This window comes from Uranotaenia lowii, chromosome 3 (genome assembly GCF_029784155.1).
Source record: "Uranotaenia lowii strain MFRU-FL chromosome 3, ASM2978415v1, whole genome shotgun sequence".
Classification (NCBI taxonomy): domain Eukaryota; kingdom Metazoa; phylum Arthropoda; class Insecta; order Diptera; family Culicidae; genus Uranotaenia; species Uranotaenia lowii.
Window position 1 is genome coordinate 174,188,028 of NC_073693.1, and position 26,882 is coordinate 174,214,909.

At 36.1% G+C, this 26,882-nt stretch overlaps 1 protein-coding gene and 1 long non-coding RNA gene across 8 annotated transcripts in view; both read right to left on the reverse strand.

Moving 5' to 3' along the window:
* Positions 1-26,882, reverse strand: part of LOC129758711 (SCY1-like protein 2) — a 248,924-nt gene that overhangs the window by 13,099 nt on the left and 208,943 nt on the right. For 5 of the 7 annotated variants that reach the window (XM_055756307.1, XM_055756305.1, XM_055756306.1 and 2 more), the window contains one exon: positions 15,014-16,093. In XM_055756307.1, the coding sequence (XP_055612282.1) occupies positions 15,647-16,093 (447 nt within the window). In that variant the 3' untranslated portion in view covers positions 15,014-15,646. Of the gene's footprint in view, positions 1-15,013; positions 16,094-24,262; positions 25,754-26,882 lie in introns of those variants that run through there. The other 2 variants (XM_055756310.1, XM_055756312.1) reach the window with 2 other exon arrangements.
* Positions 2,270-3,250, reverse strand: LOC129758713 (uncharacterized). Its single transcript, XR_008740050.1, has 3 exons — positions 3,102-3,250; positions 2,857-3,026; positions 2,270-2,788 (listed from the first exon to the last, which is right to left on the reverse strand). It is a non-coding gene; the product is annotated as an uncharacterized LOC129758713 (long non-coding RNA).

Below are 26,882 nucleotides of genomic sequence, written 5' to 3' on the forward strand. Positions count from 1 at the left end.
CCAATTTTTTCAGCATTTAATATTCATGTTTCAAGCTACATTTTGCAATAGATTTCAGATTTTATGGATTGCACAAATCGGAGATATTGCTGCTCAAAAATTGTCAAATTTGAACACATTTGTGCTCCTAACTTTTGCAGATGAAACAATAGCTTACTATAATCTTAGAGAAAAACGTGCGCATTATTAAGTTGAACAATTGTTTAGAATATATAAACACTGTACAACTTTACTAGAAAAAGTTATGGTCAAAAAACTGTTTTTTTCGACACGCTCTAATATGTAAATCTTAAAAAAATTATAAAACGAAAACGTTTCATCGTACGACTTTCATGTGTTCAGCAAAGTTCGTTGAAAAGTTAAAATCTACAACATTGTAGAACATATTTTTGCACTATCTAGCTTTTGAAAGAAGTTAGCATTACGAATTCCCAGGAGGATGACACGCCCTAATAAAATATTCTTTCAAAATACGGCCCTTCTAATTATGAACAACTTTGCTGAAGACATCATAAGTCTAAAAGGTACATATTTTGCGTAATTAATTTTGTCACGATAAATGTTTGTTCTGGACCACTGTGCAGTGCTATCAGAACTTGAAACGAAATATTATTATATTAGGATTGAGTATATGTAGTCCTATTTGCCGCTGGTAGTGTTTGTTTTATTAAGCTGATTGTTTCCCCAACACTTTTCAGTTTTGGGACAGTTAACCTCAAAAACGACCATGTTTGTCGACCGGCTGAGATTTTGAGGTTAATTGTCCCGTCTCATCTGTACACGCTCAGCAAGTGTGGGTAAGAAATGTCAAAAACAACTCTATATACCTGTTTTATACTGCATATGTGCTCAAGGAATATTTAAAGAAGGTAGTGTCGAGGCAGCCCTGCTTTAGTATTAGTACACACTGCGACGTCACAATCACGAAAAATCTGTTAATTTACTAGGAAATTTGCCCTTTTCGTTGATAATTTGAAGAATTTGCTGGAAATGTTCCACTTTTAATACCTGTTATTCTAAAAGGATTCTTGCTCTTCAAGATTTGTACGAAAAAAGATGGATTTTCGAGTAATTTTTGCATGAAATAGACCATCGAAGTTCGAAAAAATAGTGGATTTTCCTAACTCAAACTTGCAAAACTTGAAAATTAGTTCAAAGTCTTCCATGAAAATGATCAAGTCAGTGCAGTTTAAGATCCTTATTACAAAAAAGTTATCAAAAAACAAACTTTTAAATAAAACCACAATTATTTATTCGATTTTAGTAAATCGAGTTAACAATAATCAATTGATGTTAATTGTTCTAAATAAGAAATGAATTGGTAAACCGATTGGATAAAAATCATGACAATCAGTTGAACACTAAATAACTACCGGCTAGACCTTTTAAAAGTAGATTTTATCTTCGTTTTTTAACGTTTTAGCTTCAAGATGACGTTGCGTTCATTATCAAAATGAGAAAAAAAACATAATGCCATCTTCAAAGGACCAGAAAATTTCATAACATAGTGAAATAGAGGTCTTACAACACAATCAAAATGTAATTGGAATTCATTTTCGTTATAAAATATGTTTTTCTTTTTAATTTCTGCCATTCGCATATAAATTTTCGATACATTCGTTTTTGTGACGTCACAAAAAAAAATCCAATATGGCTCTCGACACTACCTTATTTAAATATTCCTTGATATGTGCTGTGGTTTAAATTAAAAAATGCTATTGGCGATTTGCAGCAAAACTATTTGACATGCAGCGCAAACTAGATTTCAGTTACGGAACTAACAAAAGGGTGATGATAGCTGATTGTTAACACATCAGTCAATGGGAGTTGCTTTCAAAATTGTGGTTTTTGCGGAAACTAGCAAATTTCGGACAGTAAATATGGCAGAATCGGGTAAGAAAATCTTCGATTTTCTAGTCCTGGTAGTTTTTGCATAATAAGATTTAGTTTTTATGTGATGTTTTAATAAAAATAACATTTGTGACTTTTTAAGGTTCAAACCAAGGCGAAGCTATTCCGATAGAAATCGACATGGTGGATGTGCTTGACTACGTTAGAGATTCTGTCCGGCCAATCCGAGAAGGGTCAGCAGTTTTTTAAGCCAATCACGTACTATTAATCGGCTACCGTAAGAAGACGGATGAATTTATAAAGCTGAGAGGATATGTTACACAAAAATCACATCCAAACGCCGTGCACATCAAATTCAGCTTAAACTCACACACTCCATTTCTTCATGGATTTTGAGCTGTAGCTGCAAAGCCGGAACAGAAAAGTGCAAACATATCATCGCTTGTTTGCTGTTTTTGAAAAATTTTAAAGTTAAACTCAATCTAATGGCTGGATTTCAACACAAATTTATTTCTTGTAGGTTCCGGAAGGTAGAATATATGTTTTGCACTGATGCTGCTCAAGCGTGGGGTAAGACAAAAATGGACAAAAAACAGCGCCATGGTGTGCCAAACCTATACAAGACTTATGTTGCATGAAAAATATTGCAAGATTGCAAGCAAAGAATGCAGATTTGAAGAAGAAAATACTTCAAGCATATTTATTAACTATTTTACCAAAATATAAATGATAACTGATACACTCTGGGTCACATGTGGCTCGTAAAACGGCCAGTTCGACATGCTTGCTTATGACTGTGTTACTGATTCTTTCAGGCCGATTCGAGAAACCTTTTTTTTATTCCTTAGAAGAACAAATCATCCTTTTCCAAAGCAGTTCCTAATCGGTTCCATCCGTTTGATCAAACCTGTTTTTTATCCTGAAATTCGACACGCTTCTGAAATAAATTTTTAAGAAATATTTTATGAAAACGAACTTGCCAAAAATGAATAAAATATTACGAACTAAAGAATCTTCGTCCGAAAGTTTCTTATAAATAATTTCCAGGTCGTTTATTGAAAATCTTTCGTTTTCGTGAACCTTTGCTGTTTTAAAGCGGAACTTAAAACACTCTTTCTCCGGGTAGGCCTTCCAAGCTGCTGCAAGTTTAGACATAAATTTTGTTTTCCGGAAAACTAAAAATTAATGAAGTATAAATAATGAAAATGTTTGGAAAAGCATAAGCGATTAAAGAATTCACTTTTTCTTACCATATTCTCCAAGCCAAATTGGCTAAATGTTTTATTTAACTGCAAAATTCTCAAAAATTGTCATGTGTTTTGGAAAACTACTACTTGTTTTGACACTTGGGTCCCTAACATCATCATTTTGATCGCAAGGCCCTCTGAGAGTCGTTTTGAACTGCAAATCGCCAATTCCAAATTTCGAATTCACCATAAACTTGAGATCCCATGGGAAAAAGAGATAAAATTGATTACTTCTTGCTAGGAAACACAGTTGGCTTGAGAAGTCTACAAAAAAAGACCGGTCAAAGGTTAAGTCCTCATACATTGAACAACCATATCAACAACTGTCAACAGTCACACATGTGTTAACTTTTTTCCCTCTTCGGCACATCATAATCCTATTCATCATTCGGTGGACCGGCGAAGGCAGAAAATCACTTTTAGGCTCATCCATAGAGGAAGGTTTTTTTTTCAACCATACCTAACCTTCCACAAAACTACAAACGTGCAACATGGACCAGCCGGGTGTTTCAGATCCTGCGACGTGTGTGTATATGTGTGTGATTACCCTTTTGCCCTCATTGAAATTCTGTGCCGAAAGTTCCTTTTCTGGGTTAAAGTTGTCACAAGGCAACATGGTATGAAAGCTAACAAACTTTTGTTGAATAGCGGCAAATGGTTCAGGGCCTAACTTTCACTTTATGTTTCGTTTGATGTTGGGGTTTGAGTGATCAAAAAGTTAAACACTTTCGATTGCTGGAATTTAGTTGTGTTGAAGTGAGTTTAAAAAATATTGTTAATCCCAAGTTTGGGGTCATCACTCACCAGTTTTTTAAAGTTGTGTATTTTTATGTGAATATGGTATGATCAATGATTTTTTTTCTCATTTAAATTTCCACTGTCATATACCTCAATTGAATAAAATTGATATCAATGCTTTGCTTGTCATTGGAAATCTTTAATGTTTTGATCGATAATATTCATTAAAGCTAGAAAATGCCAAAACTGTGTTACTACGAACTGGCATGTATTCCACTCGATGGCTCTTTCCCGATACGACCAGTCACTTTCTTCGAACCCGCCCTTTTGGTGCCAGGTCGAACTAACATGGCAGAGATCGGGACATTTATAAATGTTGGAAACGTGACAGGTCGCGCCTATCTTTACACTCTATCTCCATTTGTCGGCAAGCCAATAAAACGAGGAAAGTTGTCCTCGAGTCTCTTCATTTGCTGTGAGAGGAAAAATAGTCCAGCATCCTTGTACAGACCAGCAAGCACGTGGCGGTAGATATTTGTGCTGTGCTGTTCCAACTGTTCCAGCTTCATTGAGTAGCTGAATAGAAGTATTGTTAGGAAATTACAGAATGTGCATATTGCTCAAGTATATCAATTAACGAATTAATGAACATATGATTTCAAAAAAGATATTTTTCCAATGTCAATATCCGCTTTAGTCTACCTTGGTCGAAAGCTACTCAAGCTAATCAACTCCCCGATAGCAAGAGAAAACTGATCAGTGCACCGAAGAGTTTCAACAAGTTGTCAAACATCGCTTCTGTTTCATTTTTCAAAGGACCTTTGGATATTTGCACTCGAGGTGTACCCAGTGCTCCTACACACCATGAATGATACCGTGAAAAGATGCTCTCGGCGCAGATTAGAAATGGAATTGGTAATAAGAACCGGTCGGTTGAAAACAATCTCTTTGATGATAATTGAGATAGAACAGGGAATTGTATTTATATCTGTATTTAATTAATTCCGTTGCTTGTAAGAAATAAGAAAGGTATTTACGTTTTCTTAAAAATACTTTCAAAATACATACAAATACAAATCTGCTAAAAATATATAGAGCCAAATATAGCAAACATATTAAAAAAATTATAGATTTTCTTGAAAAATGGTTATCAACAATGTGCAATTCTGAATTTAACAGGCAATCCGTTTACGTTGCGTCACAACACTCGATTTTTGCAACACGGTTTTGTTCTTGATATAACGGAACGAAAAAAATAGTGTCTACTTGATTTTCAACATCAATTATTTTCAATACAGATTGATTAGTTAAATTTAGTAGAGAAAAATAACATTGATAACTAAAAATCTTGCACAATCAAATGTGATCATGAATTAAACAAATTGACCAAATTCATCGTCATTTAGAAGTAAAGGGCGAAGCATAATGTAGTTAGTCATGTATGAACCATATCAAGGAGGGCACAATCAGATATTCAGGTGTTTCTAAAATTTGCATTGAAATATTTTAAATGAATTAACTCATCGTTATTCCATAGTTGTTTTGTTAATTTAGCTGCGATATCTGTTTTGGTCTTAATTTTGTTTTACAGTGGTAGATACTTATGTTTTGTTTTTAAATTTATGGACAGTTCTGTTTGAAACATCATAGAGTACTGATGGATATTGTCTTGCAGATAAATTATGACGAAATTTTACTGAAAGTTTAGAAATAGTTTTTAATGAGTTCACATAAAAAATGAAGTTCTTGGTTTTCGATAGTAGTGTAATTCTAAATTTAATGAGCAATCATTTAACGTTGCGTCACATCACTCGACACTGCAAAAAATTTCTAAAAGTATACGGAATCTAAAACACGAGTAGTCTAATTTTTTACAAGTGTAAACGAAGACGATGTAATTTTCAACTCTTTTTATGTAATTTTAGTCTTTTTTTCAAAAAGTGAATAGAAATACATTGTTTTGCTATAATTTTACATTCCGTGATGTTAAGATCAAGCGGTCAATGAATTTTATATCATCAACAGTGTAAAATTATATGTTTGATTTAAAATTAAATGGAAATGTTTAACTTGTGTGGCGCGCGGCGGATACAAAGTATAAACAAGTATTGTCATTTGCATGAATTTTTAGTCTGTTGAGAGAATCTTATTTGAAAGGTAAAAATTCCGCACTCACTAACACCTTCACATTCTTTATGTAAACTATCATGTGCTATAAGTTGAAAAGGGACTATATGAAAAAAGGACCACCATCAGAGTTCAGTTACTTCAAATTATTTCTTCCAAAAAAACAACTATCATACGCACCGTTGCCGTCTTCAACAAACTGCGAAGATTGCACCTATTTAGACCCCCGTGCAAATAATTTGCGCGCAGTAAAATCTGCTCACAGACCTATACATAGACAATAACACATATCGATATTCTTTACATCTTTGGATAAAATTGAATTAAAATGAATTAAAAACAATTGCGACTGGTGTGTCAGTAAAAATGGTCAGTGAATCCATAATTTTTTGGATAATTTTTCAGTAATTCGAAAAACGCCCGAATAATGCATGACTTATTTGTTCCACTTACATTCTTGTACCCGAATGTACAGAATGCATTCTGTTTTCTGTTCGTTTCTATTCATTTGTTGATCGGTCAATTTTCGTTATTAAACTCCTTGGTTCGCATTTCATAATAATTTTCGCCAAAACAATAACGATTATGCCGTTTGGAAATGTGATTCGAAAATCAGAAGCGAGCAACGGCTGACTTGAAAAAACTGACACGGGTTGTCTATGTGTGCGTCAGTGCGGAAATATTTCTGCGTGGAAATTATTTGCACAGGAGTCTAAATAGGTGCAATTTCCGCAATAAGAAAATTATTCGAAAACGAGTCGTAGGCGTAGCTCTAGCATTTCCAGAATCCTTCAAAAGCTGGTAGGTTCATAAAAATGTCATTGAATTCTGTTGAAATTAATCAGTTTTCTCTCCATTGCAGCAAGATAAGATTTTCCGCAGCGGCAGTGATTTTTCGGCGAAATTTTCGTCAGGCGGAGGTAACGCTGACCGAAAAATAATGGTGTTCTGGGACGAATCGAGGATCCTGGTGACGGTCATCTGTACAACATCATCGTGCTGGGAATCATCGGATGAAACAAAATTCCAGGCTGACGCTGTGCGTGATGGTGCATATTTTTTTAGGTTATTTTTGGAAATACAAGCGAAATTAAAATTTTAAAAGCAGCGTATTCATTCATCGACAACAGCAAAACCTGAATACTTAGCAGATTTCTAATATTTACGATAATAAATCTTAAAATTTACATCCCTGTGTATTTTTACACGATGGCTTTCGTCGTCCGATTTCGTGCATTGTTTTCGATCTTAATTTACACGCCTCCAAAATTACATTCTTGGAAAAAATACATCGTGATAGAATTTTACATCAAAATCGATGTTCCGTTTTCGTGCATCGTTTTCGGTCTAAAATTACACGAATTTTTCTTGCTGTGGATTTTTGCAACACGAAAAAGATACCCGGGAAAAAAATTGCATGGGTATTCCAAAGACGTTGTCATGCTAATTTTACCATTTCTGCCTTATAGTATTTTCAACCTCGCAAAATATAACATCAATTTTGTAAAAGCGCGCATGAAATATTATTGAAATTACTATGTACCTGGTAATTTTCGACAATTCTCAATGTTTGTTGTCGAAAATACTATGGTCATGATAATTTCATCATAATTTCTATTACAACTAGCGTCCGCATAGTAATTTAGACATTGCGGCACCAATTTCTATCAACAAAATACTACGCTGCCCATATTTGATAAACGGTCTAATATGCCATTTTTTTCAAAATGGAGAAAATTGTGCCATTTGATAGCTTATATTCTATTTAATATCTCTACTTCATTCGTTTTTTAAAAAACCCATTGTTGGAGGCATACAACCCTAAAGAAAATTTGTCTAATGTGCAATATATTTGATAAATTGTCTAATGTGCATGATGTGTTGAATCATCCTTCGCAGCAACCGGTGTCTTTGTATAGAAAGTTTTTCTAATCCCTTCTTGTTGTGATCTTGTGGCTTGATGGTTATGGGTGTGAGAAATCGCAACAATATTTGAAAACGTATGCACATCAGGCAAATTCAGAGCTATTTGTCAACTTTTGTTCATGTTATATTTGATAAAGTGGCTACTGAGATTGAAATCATTTTTTTTTCATAAACTCTTCATCTAAATTTGCAATTTCACTCAACCGCCTATTTCCTACACCTACAATGATTGTTATTCATATTAATCTACTTTATTTTGAGTATTTGGATGCAAAAAAATTGTTAAAACATGTATTTTGCGTTTTTCTCGCATTGGTGTTCATGGCACATTAGACCGTTTATCAAATATGGGCAGTACGCACATGGTACTTTTGAGAACAAAACATATTTGACTCATAAACATCAGTGTGTATGATAATTTTATCATGGTAAACATTCTTGTTGTTTGTACTAATGAAGGATCATTAATCATCAAACCCGTGAGTAAACAAACAAATCATCACAACACATACTAGTTTCATCATGAAACATATCAATTTTACTAGGCACGAAGTAAAACAATGCATCATTTCATTGACAATTTCGCTAAAACGCAGTCGAATTTACTATGCGCAGCCAAATTGAGCACATGGTAAAAAAGCTATGCGTAAGGTATTATAAACAACAAAACATATTTGACTCAAACATATGGTTGCCTGTTGTTCATTTAAACCACGGATTTAGTAGTTTTACTATGCTTTTTTTGTGTGTAGAGTTTTCTTGTTTTTCAACAACAACTATTTTCAGTAGAGATTGATTAGTTTCAAATGTGAGTGTTGTTGAAGAACAGACCACACGGAAAAAAATTGCGTGCATACACACAAAAAAACATAGTAAAACTACTAGATCCGTGGTTTAAATGAACAACAGGCAACCATATTTTTGATTCAAATATGTTTTGTTGTTTATATTACCTTACGCATAGCTATTTTACCATGTGCTCGATTTGGCTGCGCATAGTAAATTCAACTGCGTTTTAGTAAAATGGTCAATGAAATGATGCATTGTTTTACTTCGTGCCTAGTAAAATTGATATGTTTCATGATGAAACTAGTATGTGTTATGATAAAGATTAGGAGGAGCGAGGAGCTTGATTTAAATAGTAAAATTACTACACTCAGAAAAATACTATTATACATGCCATAAGATTCTCTTATGAAGTGGCGCCATAAGAAAAATCAATGAAATTCATAAGATTATCTTATGACGCGAATGAATTCTGCAGATGAATACCTACTTCAATGAGAGGTTGTTGCTTTTCATAAGATGGTCTTATAAAAATAGGGTATGTCACGTTTGATGCGAAAAATTCAAAACAATTGATGTTAAAAATTTATTTTATTGTTCGGCTAATTTGTTTGGTTCATACATTATGGTCACCATCAGCAGCACATCAACACCCGGTTCCACCGGTTCCGGTTTGTTTGGCCGCATACGGTCCTTTGACCTTGGGTTTTTTCCCGCTCAACGTGCTGAAAAGTAAACAAAAAACAAATTAAACTTTTCAAATATGTTTAACGATCACTAAAGATAAACTTCATTTCAAACTTACCACTTAGAACAATAACTTTAATAATTCCACAATTTCGTTTGACGATTGAAAAATGACTGATGGAATCGATGTGTTCATTACTTTTCCTCAACGCCGTTTCTTCTATTTTTCATAAGAACTTCGTATGAAAATTGAAAGAATTTCATGAGACTCTTATGAAAAATTAGTTTGGACGCAAAACAGGGGTTCATAAGAAGTATCTTATGAAAATTTTAATAAGAATTTGCCTGAGTGTATGTATGTTTGTTTGTTTATTTCCATGCAAACATTATTACATAATTTAAAACATTAAAATTCACACTTCCGACACACGTCGGTCAATGTTAGTGTGTTCTCCCGATGCTCTGAAAAGATTAAGAAAGTTATGAAACTTGAAAGCAGCTCAAAATTTGTTTGTTTACTCACGGGTTTGATGGTTAATGATCCTCAATTAGTATAAACAACAAGAATGTTTACCATAGTAAACTTATCATACGCACTGATGTTTTTGAGTCAAATATGTTTTGTTCTCAAAAGTACCATGTGTGTAGTATTTTGTTGATAGAAATTGGTGCCACAATGTCTAAATTACTATGCGGACGCTAGTTGTAATAGGAATTATGATGAAATTATCATGACCATAGTATTTTCGACAACAAACATTGAGAGTTATCGAAAATTACCAGGTACATAGTAATTTCAATACTGTTTCATGCGCACTTTTACAAAATCGATGTTAAACTTTTCGTGGTTGAAAATACTATAGCACTGAAATGGTAAAATTATCATGACAGCGTCTTTGGGATAACCACTAATTTTTTTTCCGTGTACTGAGTGGATACTCGATTTTGTTTGTTGGATAATTTTTTCAGCAGTACACAATATCGATTCTAGAGCGCGCATCGATAGCTTTTGATGAAATGCTATCCCAGTTGGAAAGTGCCACCCAACTTTGAAGAAAAAACAGGCAATTTCGACGATACAACCAGGCTAAACAGGTAAACTTTTCCTACAGAAATTTTTTTGTCAAATTTTGCAAGGTTCGCAATATCGTCGATAGGTGGCAAAATTAGACAGAAAATGATAGGATTTTTGTTCTAAGTGTCATGTCAGTGTGATCAGTGCTAATAGTAGAGCACACATTTGACTTGAAACTGCACTTCGTTCCGGTTATCCAGGCTTCCGCGTTATCTGAGTCACCATTTTTATACAAAATTGAAGTTAAGTTATGTGCTATCGTCGTAATAAATTTTTATGCTTTTTAAACGACGAATTCATATCATCACAAACCCAATGTACTTAGTTAAACGCCTGATGGTATGCAAACTCAGGGCAAAAAGAAATGATTTTCAATGTATTTCGTATAATCCAAGGCTTCCCTTATCCAAACTTGGCCTGACCTGAACTATTTCAGATAAATGGAGTTCTACTGTAATCAAATTCGATTTAAGGTGGGATGGGTCATTACTCTAAGTCGATTTTAGGTAAATTTTGAATTCTCTCTGGGGTCTCAAAAGCTTCGATTTGGTTCAAAACTCATCCATATTTTCTTTTTCAGAATTATTAAGTAACGCTTACATGAGCATATTTTAACGTTTAAGTTTGTACGAGAAAATTATAGTTATAGTTTTTGTGCCAATTGATAATATCTGTAAAAGCTGATCAGCTTTGTCGAAAACCGTAACTTTGTATTTTATCAAAAAAGTTAAAAGTTAAAAAGGAATTGGACACAATAAATTCAACTGACATCTCTGCTGGTGCATAGCGACGTATTGCTTGAAAAATAGTTATGGAATACCTCGCCAGACACAAGACACAGTTAAAATGATTGTTTATCAATGCCAAAAGACAAACAGTGCAAAAAAAATCTGAATTCTTAAAAGCACTGAAACAGAAAACCTTAACATTGCATGACATAGAATGCAATGTTGTAATGTAAATACACAAACTTATAAATAATTGAATCATCAACAGCACTGAAAAAGATATACACTTTTATTACATGACAGAGAACACGTTTTTCTATGGTAAAATTCCCTCATTTATGATGTTTCTTTTTCTTCACATCATGTGATGTAATTTTTTTTAACACGATACGTACATTGAATTTATTTTCAATTAGTATACGTGATAAAGACGTATAAAATTACAGACCGTCAAAAACAGGCACAGAAAAATGTAAACAAAGTGCTTAGTTGAGTCCTGGATCAATTTGCCGAAAGTTTTAGTGAGCCAGTTAGTTTGTTTATGAGTTCATATCAGTGGTTTACGGAAGTTTTCGAGAAGCAGCGGCAAGGTTACCAAAATCACAGAAAAATCTGTAATTTCACAGAATTTTTAACGAATTTTCATCACATAATCTGTGTTACAGAACACCAAATTTTGAATATTCACAGATATCACAGAATTTTCGAATTTTGAATGAAATTCCAAAATAATAATTTTTTTTTAGCCAATATAAAATTTGGATTTCTTACTTTGAATTTGAAAAGTATGATGAAATTGTTGATTTAACTTGATTTTTCTCAACCAAAAGTTACCAAAAACCTTATTTATCGTGAATGTTCAATGAAATTAAAAAAAATAGCATCACAGAAAACTATCACAGAATTTTTGGGTAAAATCACAGAATTTTTTTTTCTTCTCAAAACACAGATTTTGTTCGGCAACCTTGACTGAAATTAGCTTAAGTTCAAAAGCGGCTCAAGTTCGCTAAGTTCTTTGGATCTGGTACATCGGAAAAGTAGCTAAAAATTTATAATAAAGAATGCAAAAGTGACTTAATTAATTTTTTTAAATGAATGGGTATTCATTAGAATTCGAGTTATAAGAGAATAAAAATATATTTGACAAAAAGCTTGTTTTTTATTCACAGGTTCCACGGTTTACAGCTTCAACTAAAGAAAAAAAAAAGATGACTTTTCAGAACAGAACATTCAATTTTCCCTTACCAACATAAACGTTGAAGGCTACTCATGAATACGTTGCTTAAATATTCTCCCAAAAATCAAAGATGAGTTTTAAACCAAAACGAAGCATTAAACAACCCAGGGATTGAAAAATTAAAAAAATGACCTTTAATTGCTCAGTTTAATTGGTCATATACTTTTTCAGCAAAGTTTCACAATAGGGTGGCCCATGTTTTCCAACTTTTTGTAACCTAGCCCCCATCTCCCAAACTTGATTCAAGCAATACTGGCAATATTATAGCAATAAAAAAAACTGATGAGAAATTAAGAATAAAGCTAAGATAAAGGCTTTTCACGAGTAAATTTGAACTTTTATGTTTGTATGGAAAAGTTGAATATTTTGTTCTGAAAAAGCAACATCATTTTTGTTTCTTCTGTGGAACCGAGCCTAGTAATGGTTTTTGTGCCAATTTATAAATTTTCGAAAGAAAATTTTCCGTTGAACAACTTTGTCTAAAACCGTAACTTAGTATCTTATCAGACAAAACAGTTATGAGATGTTGAATGGAGTATGTCTTTTGACATTGAAAAACAATAAATTCAACTGACATCACTGCTGGGTGCCTGGCGAGGTATTGCATGACTAATTTTCATATAATACTTAGCTAGACAACTAGCAGTGATGTCAATTAAATTTATTGTTTTTAAATGCCAAAATAATGACCCCATTCAACGTCTTATTACTTATTTGACTAATAAGATACGAAGATACCGAATTGAACAAAGTTGTTCAGCCGAAAATTTTCTTTAAATATATTACAAATTTGCTCAAAACCTATTAGAAGGCTCGGTTCCACAGAAGAAACAAAAATGATGCTGATTTTTTAGAACAAAATATTAAATTTTCCCATACAAACTGAAAAGTTCAAATTTACTCATGTAAACGTTACTAAAAAATTCTGCCAAAAAAAAAGGAAGAGTTTTGAATCAAAACAAGATTTTAGACTCCAGGGTATGGGACAAAAATTTTTTTTAATGTATACAATATTTTAAAAGTTTTAAGTATGGCCTTTACTTTTTCATATATAAATCAATTTAAATAAAATCAACGGTTAGACACGAATGCCATAACACTGGTAAAGTGTCAAAAATAAAACCTGAAAAAAATATAAATCAACGGAAGGGTCACAGCAAAATATGAATCCCGAGATCATTTAACCTCTTTTCTCAAGAGTGTTTTCATTTTCTTAGAGTGCTATTATCACGGCACGATTTTAAGTCCAGGAGTAAATTTTAAGCAGTCTTAAGAAGAAAAACTAGTATCTAATGGTTTACAGAATTTATGTCTTTCTTTATTTCCACAAATTTCTTAACTTCAAGGCGTTTGAGGGTCGTCTTAGGATTCTTCATTTGAAGAGAAATTCCGCATAGATTGTTAACTCAATATTACTATAGGGTGGCAGCATTGACATTTTGACTTTGAAAAAATTCCATTTAGCTAGGGACCACCCTGTTGCACATCTTTTGAATATATTTTCGATAAATATTATCAGTTTAGGCCTTCAGTACTTTTTGAATGTTTAAAATAATTTCTTTCCCAAAATAACTTATTTTTATTTTTATTCGACAAACCGTAGGTGTCATCCATGAACAACGACAACGTTATCGAAAAAAATCATCAATTTTGACCCCCTCACCCCGCGTAATTCACAAATCGTAACGCCGCTACCTCCTAGAAAAATTAAGTAACGTTTTCCCCCTACCTCTCTCCATTTTTACTTATGATTTTCGTATGTTTCTGTAACTGATTGTTGTACAATTTTTAAAATACATTTTATAATGTTAGTAATGTTTATGTGATATGTATCAAAATATTTTGCAAATTAAGTTTACTTTGCTCATATCGCGGAAGTTTAGAATAGATCTTAAGGAAGTCTTAAAGTGGTCTTAATTCCGAAGAAAAAGGAAAGGTCTAAAATCAACTCCAATCACGTTGGGGCTCTCAGCATTTAATCATTCTCAGATTGCTTATGTGCTTCAAATCAGTGCTGGCAAAACTTCTGATGACAAAACCACCTTATTCATAGCTCCTCTCCCTTATGTAACAAATTGCATTGGTCGAGGTCACTCCTTTTCCGGTCTAGGAGAATTACGTAAAAAATGGATGAGCCTCTAGATACAAATTGAGATCTTGAGCTCAAGAGAGGGTCCTTAGCACTATTTCAAAGTTCAGCAAATATTCTCGTACAATAGTAACTTGGAAGAACCTTTTTTTCCTCAAATTTTTCAAACCTTCTTTTTTTGAAAAGCTCTGCTGGGATTATATTAGAGGACAGATTTTCTGATTTGTTGCTGCATAGTTGTATTTCGAACCAGCACCGCTTGATTTTGATTGAGATTGGGAGCAATGCAATCAAGCGATAGTTACTTAGTATCTGGGAACGATATCGATCAGTACTCATATGTCGATGCGTTTGATTAAATCGAAGTAATATACATATTTGTGTTTGTACGTTTCTCTGAATGAAGCCCGCCCTTGCATCGAAACTATCAGGCAAACACACCCGATAGATTCAATGCGGAAGCTGGATTCCTCAGCGAAAACTTGTTTCAGATTCATATTTACCCAAGGAAGGAATACATACCTTAATGTTGAATGAAAACGTCGCCATCGGCAAATTAGATTCACGTCCTGCGTGATGTTCCGAAGTCTTTCTCCATTTCTCTGCAAAAAGAATTTTCTTATTCTACCGTTGATGTGTGTTGCTCTCGTTGGGTTGAAGCATCGAGCTTTGGATTTTAAAACTTCAAGTGTAAGTATTTGAGTGCGTGTAAGTGTATTTGATTTCTTGCTTTGCCGAACGGTATTCTTACGAATTTCACAAAAACTTATCTGGTAGTTTATATTTTTTGCTTTCGCAGACGGTGCCTGCCCGTCGAGATTATCAGTTAGCCGTTAATATTATTGGTGATGTTTCGGGGTTTTTAGTTATTATCGACACGTGATTCATCTTATCAACATGCAACATTTATCAACAGCTATTAAAATGTTAGCTTTTTAAAACACAGTTTTGATTTGATCTCTTTGTCATTTGTATATGTTCTGGTTCAGATTGACACTGATATCTTAAAAGTGAAATGCGAAATTTGATGTTTTCTCTTACCATGAATAATTTTCAGAACCCTTGTGTATCCATTATTCGGAAAAAGATATGAAAAATGGTTCCTCTAAAACTTGTAAAAAATTATATCAATACACGTGTATGTATTCTATACTCTTATCGTTTCCCAATTCCAGCAGCGGGGTGTTTGGAAGGGCTTTTTGAGTTAACGGGAGACTTGGAGTGGGAGTACGAAGCATTGGACGAAAGCAATGACAGGGTGGCAGGAGGAGGTTTGGTGGGCTGTTGTTGCTGGAGCGTTACTGCGGCTGCCAGAATGGTGCCATTATTGCTGACCATCCCGCCTGGGACAACCGAGTTCGATCGTGAAGACTTGCTACTACTACCCAGGGCAGAACTGAGGGGTTTGTTTGCAGAAGAAGCCGCAACAGTAGTGACATTGTTGTTGATTGTGCTGCAGGTTGTGATGTTGGTTTGTGGTGTTATGGTGCTGAGTGCTGCGGCCGCTACTGTTGAGGAAGACGAAGAACTCGCCGCTTCTGCTGGTGTCGTAGTTGTTGGTCCACCGAATCTATCTTTGGTCACAAGTGTGTACAACTGTCGCTGGAATATGCATACAGACAGACAGATGTGATGCAAATGGAAAAGATTTTGAATTGATTCTTTTTTCTATTGTGGTCGATTATATAATGATGCAGGGTAAAGCAACTATAGAAGCTTAAGGGAAATTTAAGCTACACGGGGAAAATTTGACCGACATTGCATTTCTACTACTACTATCACTAGGTACTAATGAAAGGCACGAAAATGTGAGTGTAGAATTTTGGAGAAATCATTGGTTACTGAAATAGAATCACAGATTAATGATTAGTTGTTATCTATGAACCGCCAAGTGCTTACAATTGATCTATCAACCTTATATACACAAGTACAATATCCAATATGCAGCATGAAAAGAAAACTTGTGGAAAGTGTAGGTATTAACTACACATATTGTAGAATGTCTACACCTAAGCAGCCCAATACATTTATTTTTAGAGTTCTGTGAGTCGAATGATGACACTTTTTTCTTAAGATAAAGCCAAATATCAGGCGCTCAATACTCAACTCCTATGCACAGTGGTTCGAAAGGGTAATACTTTTTCCTATGCGCTCTTTTTTCATTTCAGCTCAGGTTCGAAAATGTTTGCTTTTGCGCCAAATTTTCTTCCGAAAATATGCCAACACTGGCGTTTAGTTTGTCCGGCGGCTAGCGAGAAGTCGTGGTTCCGTGCTAGATTAGGAACACAAGTTCAGGTCTAATTTTAACATCCTTTAAATTTCACAAATCTTACAATAGTTTTTACAATTTTTGCTTATTGGCTAAAAATAAAAAAAAAAACAAAACACACTCGCTTGAGATCTTACGGTCAGCCTTAGCTTACGTCGGCTCAACCGGATTCCGTCGTTTCGGTTTCCTAAAAGATGATACTGAAAGGGTCACTGGTTTCCTTTTTTTTTGAGTTTCCTGAGGAAGACTACGGATTATCTTACCATCACACCACTAAAATTGTTGCTTTCGAATTTAAGTGGCCCTTTTGAGAATCCTTGCTCCGGCTGGCGAGAGCGATCAAATGTAAAATTTAGACCTTTTTCTAATCCAAACTCATGGCAATGAAAATGATTGAAACCTGATCGAAGCAATCATTGCCCTTTTGTTTGATGCTAGAACAGTTTTTGGTCGACGTTAGGGGTTTTTCGCTGGTGCGTTTTCGAGTGTGTTTCGCATGGGTTCTATTGCCGTTTCAACAGATTTAAAATGTTACAGAACTACCGAGCGATCACTGTCCTAAATGCCGCCTACAAAGTGCTGTCCCAAATCCTACTCCGCCGCCTAACGCCACAAGTAAACAGATTCGTGGGAAGTCTTCAGGCCGGCTTCATGGAGGGATGGTCTACGACGGACCAGATCTTCATTTTTGGAGAACGGGTTCAAACAGTAGAAACACTTTTTCTTCAAATTTATCTTCTGAGCAAATAATATTTCGGATCACGAACTAGATTGATTTCTAATTGGATCTAAAAATTCAATTTTCTCGAAAATTTCTTCAAAAACATTCCTATAATCTTTTAAAGCAATGGCAATATAAATTTCTGTGTATTATCTATATATATAAAAAGCAATTTCTGTATGTTTGTTTGTTTGTTTGTTTGTTTGTTTGTCCTCTATAGACTCAGCCGTCTTAAGAGCTAGAGGTCTGAAATTTGGCATGGATGCTCATTAGGACCAAGAATGATGGAAAATGTTTTCAGATTTTCGGATGACCCCTTCTGAAGGGGGTCGTCCATACAAGACAAATATTGTTTTCGCGTTTTTTGCCTTATTTTACGTTTATTTACTATGGATGTTTTAAGAGATAGGAAATCGATTTCAGGTATTGGATTTTGGGTCAGGGGTCGCCAAAAGGGGTCGTCCATATTAACTTTTCAATAATTTTGTGATATTGTCGTTAGTGTACATCGGATTGAGATAAAAATTTGCGCTCGGACGGTTTGACGCACGGGCAATCGATTACCGGTATCAAATTTTGTGTAAGGAGGCAGCCAAAGGGGTTGTCCATATTCACTGATCGCTATTTTTGTGATACTGGCGTTATTAAACATCGGATTCAGATGAAAACTGGTACACGAGAGTTTTGAATGACAAGCAATCGATTCCAGGTATCGAATTCTGTGGAAGGGGTCGGCAAAAGGGGTCGTCCATATCAACTTTTCAATATTTATGTGATATTGTCGTTATCATTCAACGGATTGAGAAAGAAATTTGCATATAGAAATTATCAAGGACGAACAATTGATTCCAATTATCCAATTTTTGGTCAGGGGTCGGTCAAAGAAGACGTCCATATTAACTATTCACTGGTTTTTTTTTGCGATATTGACGTTATTACCCAATGGATTGGTTTGAAAATTTGCACACGGGAGTTTTGAAGGAAGGATAATCGATTTCAGAGATCTAAGTTCGGAAAAGAGGCCACCGATCTGCAACGATCGAGTCGAAATTTATACACGGTTTATTGGGGTTGGGACAGTCAATTGATTTCTGATTTCAATATGTGTATCAAACGACAAAAAAGGGGGTCTTATTAACTGTCGAATTTGCTTTGCAATAGTTACGTGAAATTCATAAACGGAGGTGTTTTGGCACGGTCAATTGATTCTTGATTTCAAATTTAGTAGCAAACGACAGAAAAAGTGATCGTACATATAACGTGTTCAATATTTTTGCAATTATTGGTTAAAAATGCATTCGGATTTACAACTGGAAAATGCCAGTAAATTTACATTCATTCAATCTGTTCATGACATATTCTAAATTTAAAGCGAAACGGAGTTCGTATGGGATCAGCTAGTCAGTTATAAGTTTTCTTGAGTTATCTTAAATAACTTTCAAAACACGGCAGAAAACGAGATTTCTCAAATTGATTTAATTTTCTTTGTGTTAAATTTGAGTGGATTTTAGCTCCAATGAACTTTTCTAAGATATGAGACATTTTGCAGCAATCTGTTAGAAAATTTTAACACTGGAAACTAAGCTTATATTAAAATTTTTCAATTTCTTCCTTAAAAATTTGAAATCATTTTTTTTTCGGGTAAATATGAAAATAATAGGATACTTCCAGTGAAAATAGGATTATTGAAAAATTTCAGTTAGTTTCAGAGGCAAAAATGTTGAAAACATACTTTTTGCCGAGTTTTTTTTTTAGAAATTGGACCATTGTGCGGCGGTGAGTTATCAGCGGAAGTCGTGCCTAATAGGGACTCCACAGGCAACTGCGGTCGAGAAGATTTGCCCTCGCACGCCTGAGAACTCCAGACCGACGACCCTCTTTGACGTCGATAGACTCGTCTTCGTGCCTGTTTCAGCACCCAAGGTGGAACCAGGTACACTACAAACTACGAGTCACCTGGCCCAAATGTGACCCTAACCTTGCTACGGACACCCCGTAATAAGAACATCAGAGGGGAGGGGGGGGGGGAGGCACCCCGTAACAAGAAAATAGTGGGGCTCCTGTACCGGAAACTAGAACAAATTTTTGAGTTGGATTCCAAGGTCCTTCGTTCCTCATTCCTATCCCCAACAACGAATGACAGCTGTTGGAGAAAAGGTTGGGAAAAAGTCTCGCAGTGTGATTGGCAACACTGTCTGCGAGGAAAAAAAAAGTCCGTCAAAGCGATCAGACGCAAATTTCGGCTCGCACTGTGTACCATGCACCGGCTCGAGTGGGTAACAACACCAGCCCACGTGCTCTCCACCAAGTCAGATCTTCGCACACCGGAAGTTTGCGGAAGATTTGGGTGATCGGAGGGCTCAACGGTTTCAGGACAAAAAGGAGGCGGCGTCCAAGGTCAAGTTGGTTGTCGTGTTCCGTCCCCACTGGTACAAATTTCGGCTATCGCTCGGACAAAACCTAATAGCACTGGGCAACCTGGGTCATCGGTGGCTCCATACATCCGATGTGAGGTACCGTCGGGGCTACTAGGAGCTGCGCCAAGAGGAAGTATATCCGGTTCCTGTATTCCGTTCCCGATGCATCCGAGTGTTAACGTACCTTCCGGGTATTCGAGGCTGGCTCTCACTCTTGGTTGCCGAACATGTACTTAGCTACACCAGTTACGACCGCCAAGGGGACCGAAGTATTCACGGGGCACCCGCAGCTCAACCTGCCGGGGAAAACCCACTGCCAAGTCATCTCTCCACGCGGTTTCTCGCTTGCCCACCGCTGGTCATCGTCGGCACCTGTAATGGAGTCGTCATATACACACGTGCCAACCACGCCAAGCCGGACAGCTGTCTCATCGGAAAGCGCAAGACCCATGTTACTTTAACAACCCTTTCCCAAGAACATTGCAACCCAATAAACCCACATAAAATGTAAAATAAGACCTCTTGAGTATGTATGCCAGAAATTCCCGGTTCATAGGCCTCCCAAACCAGTTTCGCTACACTCTGGGAATCGTCACTTCCACCTTGTGTAAGAAAAGCCGACCCTGTACTTAACGATGACTGAGTTAGCCATCGTTACAACCTCGTGGACCAATCGTACCATATCCGAACCCAGCCTGGTGCACGCTGTCTATTCCACTGGTCAACGTTCGGATGAGATAACGTTAACCCTAAGGTAGGATAAACAAAAACTTTTTGGGGGGATAGGGTCTGGGGTGAAAAGCGTTCCAACTTTAAAATTAAGGTATTTTCTTGACTCTCAATTTCGGGTGTTGCCGACCCTGAGGCTTGGGAGGGGGGTTATTGCTCGACTGAGCAGTTTGGGAGAACCGATGGTTACAGTATAGCTCCCATATTCGTCTTTTGTTTTACGAAGTGTTGCAGTTCCAGGTTGAGCCCAGCAACAGAAATCAGAATGATTTATTGCAGGATAACAAGCCAATGGAATTCCATAATATATTGCTTTGTGTCTCAACCGTTTACCTAACATTTTACTGATCATCAGGCTGTCGACTGGTGAGTTTTACTGATCATCAACCTCTCATACTCTTCACAGAGAAGACGGAAAGGTACGAAGTCAGGAAAGCTAATTTTTTGTGACGTTCTGTAAAGCGGATTCCAAAATAGCGTCCAATGAGGAAGTTTTTCGAATTTAATTTTTCGGCACCACGTGCGCCATCTATAATGAATTCTATGAACCACCCTTTTTCTACATCAAGGCTATTTTTGATAACGTTTTCTGTTTCCTGAAGCTTGACTTTCAATTAATCAATCGAAATTTTGAATTTTATATAAGTTATGAAAAATTGAGCCGGATATTCTCCTTCAGCAAAAAAAAAAACAACATATTGACTTTTTATCACTCCACCACTGTTTTTGCGTAGTGGTACGATTCCAGATCCCGCCGAATAAAAGTATATAAATAAGTTGTGGGACCTAGTTATTAAATTGCTGAGCTGAGAAACCGGTCGCATTTGGAGACAGTCTTTTTTGTATATTTAGCCATTCATCTTGCCAACCGTTATGAAACACCGACTGATTTGCAGCTTCGACAGATCATCAGCCTCCTCAAGAACTAGACATTAAACTTTTCAATTTTTTCTTCTTGTTTATCTCCGGAACATCCGGGCGAGACTAGTCCACGTAAAACTTTTGACTGGAAACTTACCAGGTACTCGATAAAGAGCTTGTTAAAAGACAAACACCGTCTAAGCCGATTTTAGCTTTAAAGAAATGACGTGGTCATCTTAAGATTAACATTTAACACCAAGTACCGAGATGGGAATCGAACCCATGTCATCAGTAGACCAGCGATTACCGTCATACCACGCTAGCCACTCGACCATCGAGTCGTCGAGACGTGGTTTGCTGTACACTACGAAATGAGCGGTCCAAATATTTTGCGACCGACTTGACTACCGTATTTTGTTTATTTCACCGGTTTGCAGCTCTTTTACCTTGTGAAAGTTATGTCAAGCCTGTTTATTGGTCAAGTAGACGAAACCAGTCAGAAAAATTGATCTTTTGTTTATCATTTCCCCTATTGATTAATATTACAATTTTATTTGAGACACTTTACCATCTGTAAAAAATTCTCCTATTAAAATGTTTGAATTGCGCTTGATAAAACCTCTAACATTCCTTAACTTCATCGAATCAATCATCTTCACTTTAATTCAAATTTTAGCTCACTTTTAGACTCCTAAATAAACGATTGACCGTATGAACTTAGGTTGAATAGTTGATATCCAGCAGCTGTTTTTAGGTCTCCAGCTGGAGCTTTCCTCGATTTTTCTCGATCTTGCCCAAAAAAATTGGTCAATGAGCTTCTGTATTGGACGCTATCTAAAAATCCACAAAATGACAGATTGTCACCAGATTGTCATTTTTCATCCATGCATTCAAAAGTTATTCACAAAACAAAGTGTTGCATTTTTCCAGAAAATACACCTTAGCTCGTCGTCATAAAACTTTGATGTTTTAGTAAAAGTAAACTTACGCAGAAAAAACCTTACCTAACGGTCAACCACTCGCGGTCTGTGTGTCCGCTAAGTGGCACACATCGTGCATAAAACATTCAATTACGCAGCAGCAGCTAGTATTAATCCAATCAATATGAGTGATAATTAAATATTATTTTCATATCAACAGTTGTCACGGTCCGGGAAGCCTCAATCGTACAGCTTGGCTGGCTGTGGCATGATGATAGATTCAAGCTGATTGTCTGGCTGGATTATTGCGACAAGCTAGGTAAGGTGGGTAAGTGCTGCACCATGAGAGCTTTGATGGTGATACTGGCTGGCGAAACTTTGTTCAATAATTATGATTGGTTGTCTACGAGGAAGAAAAATTAATATTTTTTTGAACTTTTTTTTAAAACCTTGTTTATTTTTTATAAAAAAAAGATAATTTAGAAACCTTGATGAAAAATCTTTGATGAAACTGGTGAAATGCTTTTGTTTGCTAACATTTCCAATTCGAATTCAAAGCGGTGAGTATTTGATTTGTAGTTTAAAACTATTAGAACTTCTAATTTATTCCAGTAAATATTTGTTGACCGGTGAAGAAACAACAAACTGGGGGAAAAATCAATGTGGATTTCGATGACAGTGGTGGTTGAATTTCATTCGATGGCTTTTGGTTTTGTGGTATTGCAAAACGATCTGTTTGTACGGTTGCATTAATTGAAAATTGTGGCCATTATTTAACATAATTAGTCTCAAAATGGCATGTTAGAATTAGCTTTACATGAAACCATTTTTATGCAGTGTTTCTTACCTGATCCCGGATAATTGATGCTAAATATTGTTCAAACGAGAATCTCTATTTCAGTAACCAATTTTGTGTTGATCTTTGATGAATGGATAGAATTTTTTATCGAATGACTCGTGCATATGGTATGTGAGGTGTAGACGAATTTTAATTTAGATGGTTCAATTTTTTTATTTCTGTTTTATTTAGGGGGTTAACACAACATGCAAAACAATCATTACCAGGTTAAAAGCTATACAAAACGAATAAAGCTCATGTTATTAAGTATTGAATAACGTTTAACACTTATTCTTACACAAACTGAACTTCAATCTACTAGGATTTGATCTTAAAACGCAATCCTACTCCTATTGAACGTACCATTACGGTTGGGTCCAACAACGCAATAAATTATAACGAATAGTTATTGTTTAAGATTTTCACGAAGGCTGAAGCCCAAATAAAGCGATACCAATTCAACATTACACAGTTGGAAATTTAAGTCCAAGACCAATGGTAAACAAAACTTTCTGATATTTGCTACGGGTGAAATAAACAACGTTATCTACGATATGGATAAACTTTGAAAAAGTGAACCAGATTTCAACATTTGAAATTTAGTACACGTACTTTCCGAAAGAATTGGAGGCCATCAAAGGTACAATCTTAACAATTGATACCGGAAAGTTAGCTCTGTTCAATGCCTATCATATTGCTTCAATGGCAATCGGCAATTAGTTGATGCATGGCAGTTCAGCTATCAAGCGATTGCGGATGCATATAAGTAACAAGCATTGAACAAATCTATTTTTGCTGTTTCTCTAATTTACGCTAAAGTGGTGACGCTACCGTGTGATTGAGTGATTCAAATTACTGGTTCTAGAGAGACTGTGGACCAATTACTACGGGGAGTTAACGGGTTCGATCAAATTACTTTCTCGAGTCTACTGCTATGTATATGGATACGGAACGTTACGGACAGTTTGTGGATGTGTGTGATTGTGGGTCACACTTTATGGCCTAAAAGGTCTTACCTCGGTTCAATACACGGACAACGGAACGGATCTCTACGGGTTTTGACAGCGTTATCTCTCTCTCTCTGACTCTACAAAACTGTCAACGGTTTCCCGTCCATACTTAAAATCACACAACTTGATCGATTTGGTCTCTCTTGGTTGGCGTTTCGGTTGTTCATGCTTTGATTGTTACAAGTTACACATTGGTTTGATATTTGTTTTTCGATTAAATATGGGGATATTCCGAAAAATATTTAGAAAATGGACTTTCTCGAGCTGGGACCGGCAGCATTTTCGGCCGCCGGACCACCCGAGGTGCTACTGTACTAACGATCATTGTACACGCTAAACAAGGAAGAGGATCGTGGTCGGTTTTTGGCTACTTTTTCCAGTACTGATTTGAAGTTTTTGGTGTTCAGAATCTGAAAATATACAGATGGTTTCGGTGAACAAAACTGTATGGCGAGGACAGAAGATAAGGGTGGGAAAAGTTACCATCGTGGTATTTTCTACAGAGAAACGTTAGAAGGGAAAACTGGTAGATTGGACTATCGAAAAGATGAGGATGAGTAACAGAATGGTTTCGATAGTGATGATCTTATGAGGTAATAAACAAGGATAGTGGAAGAACATTTAGTAGAATCAGAGCGGTGCATTTAAGGCCATGATTTTTTTTAAAATTGTAGATAAGAAAAGCATTATAGCGAAAGGAGCAGTTTCAAGGTCATGATGCTTAGCTACTACAGAAAAAAAGTAAATCTATCGGCTACGGGTTACGGGTCTACTGTAGCTTACTTGGTACGGTTTGAATTTTTGACTTGACTTGATATAACAATTTTTTTGTCGCTTGCATGATACAAAAACTTGTTTACTATTAAATGTTAACATGATAGTCAATGAGTTTACGGATTGGTCGAAATTCGCATCCGTCGAGAGCAATGTCGTCGAAGATTTTGGGAGAGAGTTTTCGCTGCTCTATAAGTTCTGTTCTATCACTAGTAGAAGCATAAATATTTACACGTAAACAGCACTACACAGAGAATACTGAAGTCTTTCGCTCTGGTCGTCGCGGTATTGATGAGTATGGTTACGAGTTCCGAAACAGGATTCGACGACGGATTTCACTTGAGCGGCCAATCGTCCCAGTAGTGGGATGGCAACCAAAGACCATGGCCAATGGCACTGGCTGTAGCCGTAGAGGGAAGTGGTCCACCAGCTTGTAACATCGTTTTGACCTGTTCCAGTAGCTTCACCTTTGCTGTGTCCATCATTAGCTTGTTCTATCATTCGATACTCGAACTTAATTCTACGGTCATGCTGTATTCGACCGTTCCGAACGATTCAAAGTTTAAAACTTTTGCGCAAATTTTTGAGCGCCTTCTTCTGGCTTTTCTGGAAACTTCGCTGAAAGCCTGCGGCCGTGCTGCTGCGTCGTGATGTTGAAGTAGCGGTATATGTCAGCAATTCCAGCGGCTTGATATTGGACAACTTGGCCTCAAGCTTCGTTGACTGCAGTCATAATTGAAGATCAGCCAGAGCGAAAGAATTTAACGCCGTTTCAAACCGAATAAATTCAAACAGAATGAGGTTATGGTCGATTTTTTTTAATTTTTTTTTACGTAGGACAGGTACAGAGAAAGAGAAAAAAGAAAAGAAGAGGATTTTGTAGACGATTTGTTCCAATGGTTTGAGAGTTTTCTTGATTCACGATTGTTGAAGCTACACAGCTAGACTACATTTTGCAGCGTGTCGAAGATGTATTATTTTTCATTGCGTGCTGGAGGTGTGATGTTGAAAGTTGTTGTCGTGTTCCATTTGCGATGCATTATTTGCTACTGTTGGTGCTTTTTTGAGTGCTGGCTATATTTTTCATGTGTAGGCTACTCGTGTTTGCAAGCCGCTGCATTGACCGCTGTACTGAGAAGCGCTGTGAAGGCAGTTATTGTGTTCTTTTTTTTACAAGTGTAACCTGATGGTCGGTTTTTTTTTGGGAAATTATGTGTAAATGAATAACAACAGATGACTGTGAGCCACTACTCCTAATAATCCCATACGTGAGTAGTTGATAAAATTTTCAGACAGATCTGCAATATTTTCATATGATAAATTTGTCCTACTGTTGATTGAAACTGATAGAATGATTGAATCTTAGGAAGGAAACAAGAATCCGTAACGTGTTTTATAAATGTTTGTAAATATAAAGCCAAGATATTTACTTACATTCCCCCTCTACCTTTTTGATTACTATACTGTCTAACGAAATTGTACACCCTTAAAATTTGATCATATACAGACGATCACAGCGCTGGCAATTACTCATAAGGTAAGAGTAACCTACATGAATAGGCCATGAATGAAAAATTAAAAGGGTGACTGTTTGCGGTTCTGGAAACAACCTGGTGGGTCTTATGGAGAAGCTCCGCTGAAGGCGAGTCTCGCCTTTAAGTGAATGAGGGTGTCGATCGGATGGCAATTTTTAGGTCAGTTAAATAAAACCAAAAGAACTAGGGATGTTAAGAAAACTCGAAACCTGAGAAGAAATAGATCATCGGGAGTTGAAAAGGCGGGTATGAAAAGAGGCTCGTTGAAGCAGATGACGTGTTCCAAGGAACCAAATGAAACGTCAAGGCAGTGAACC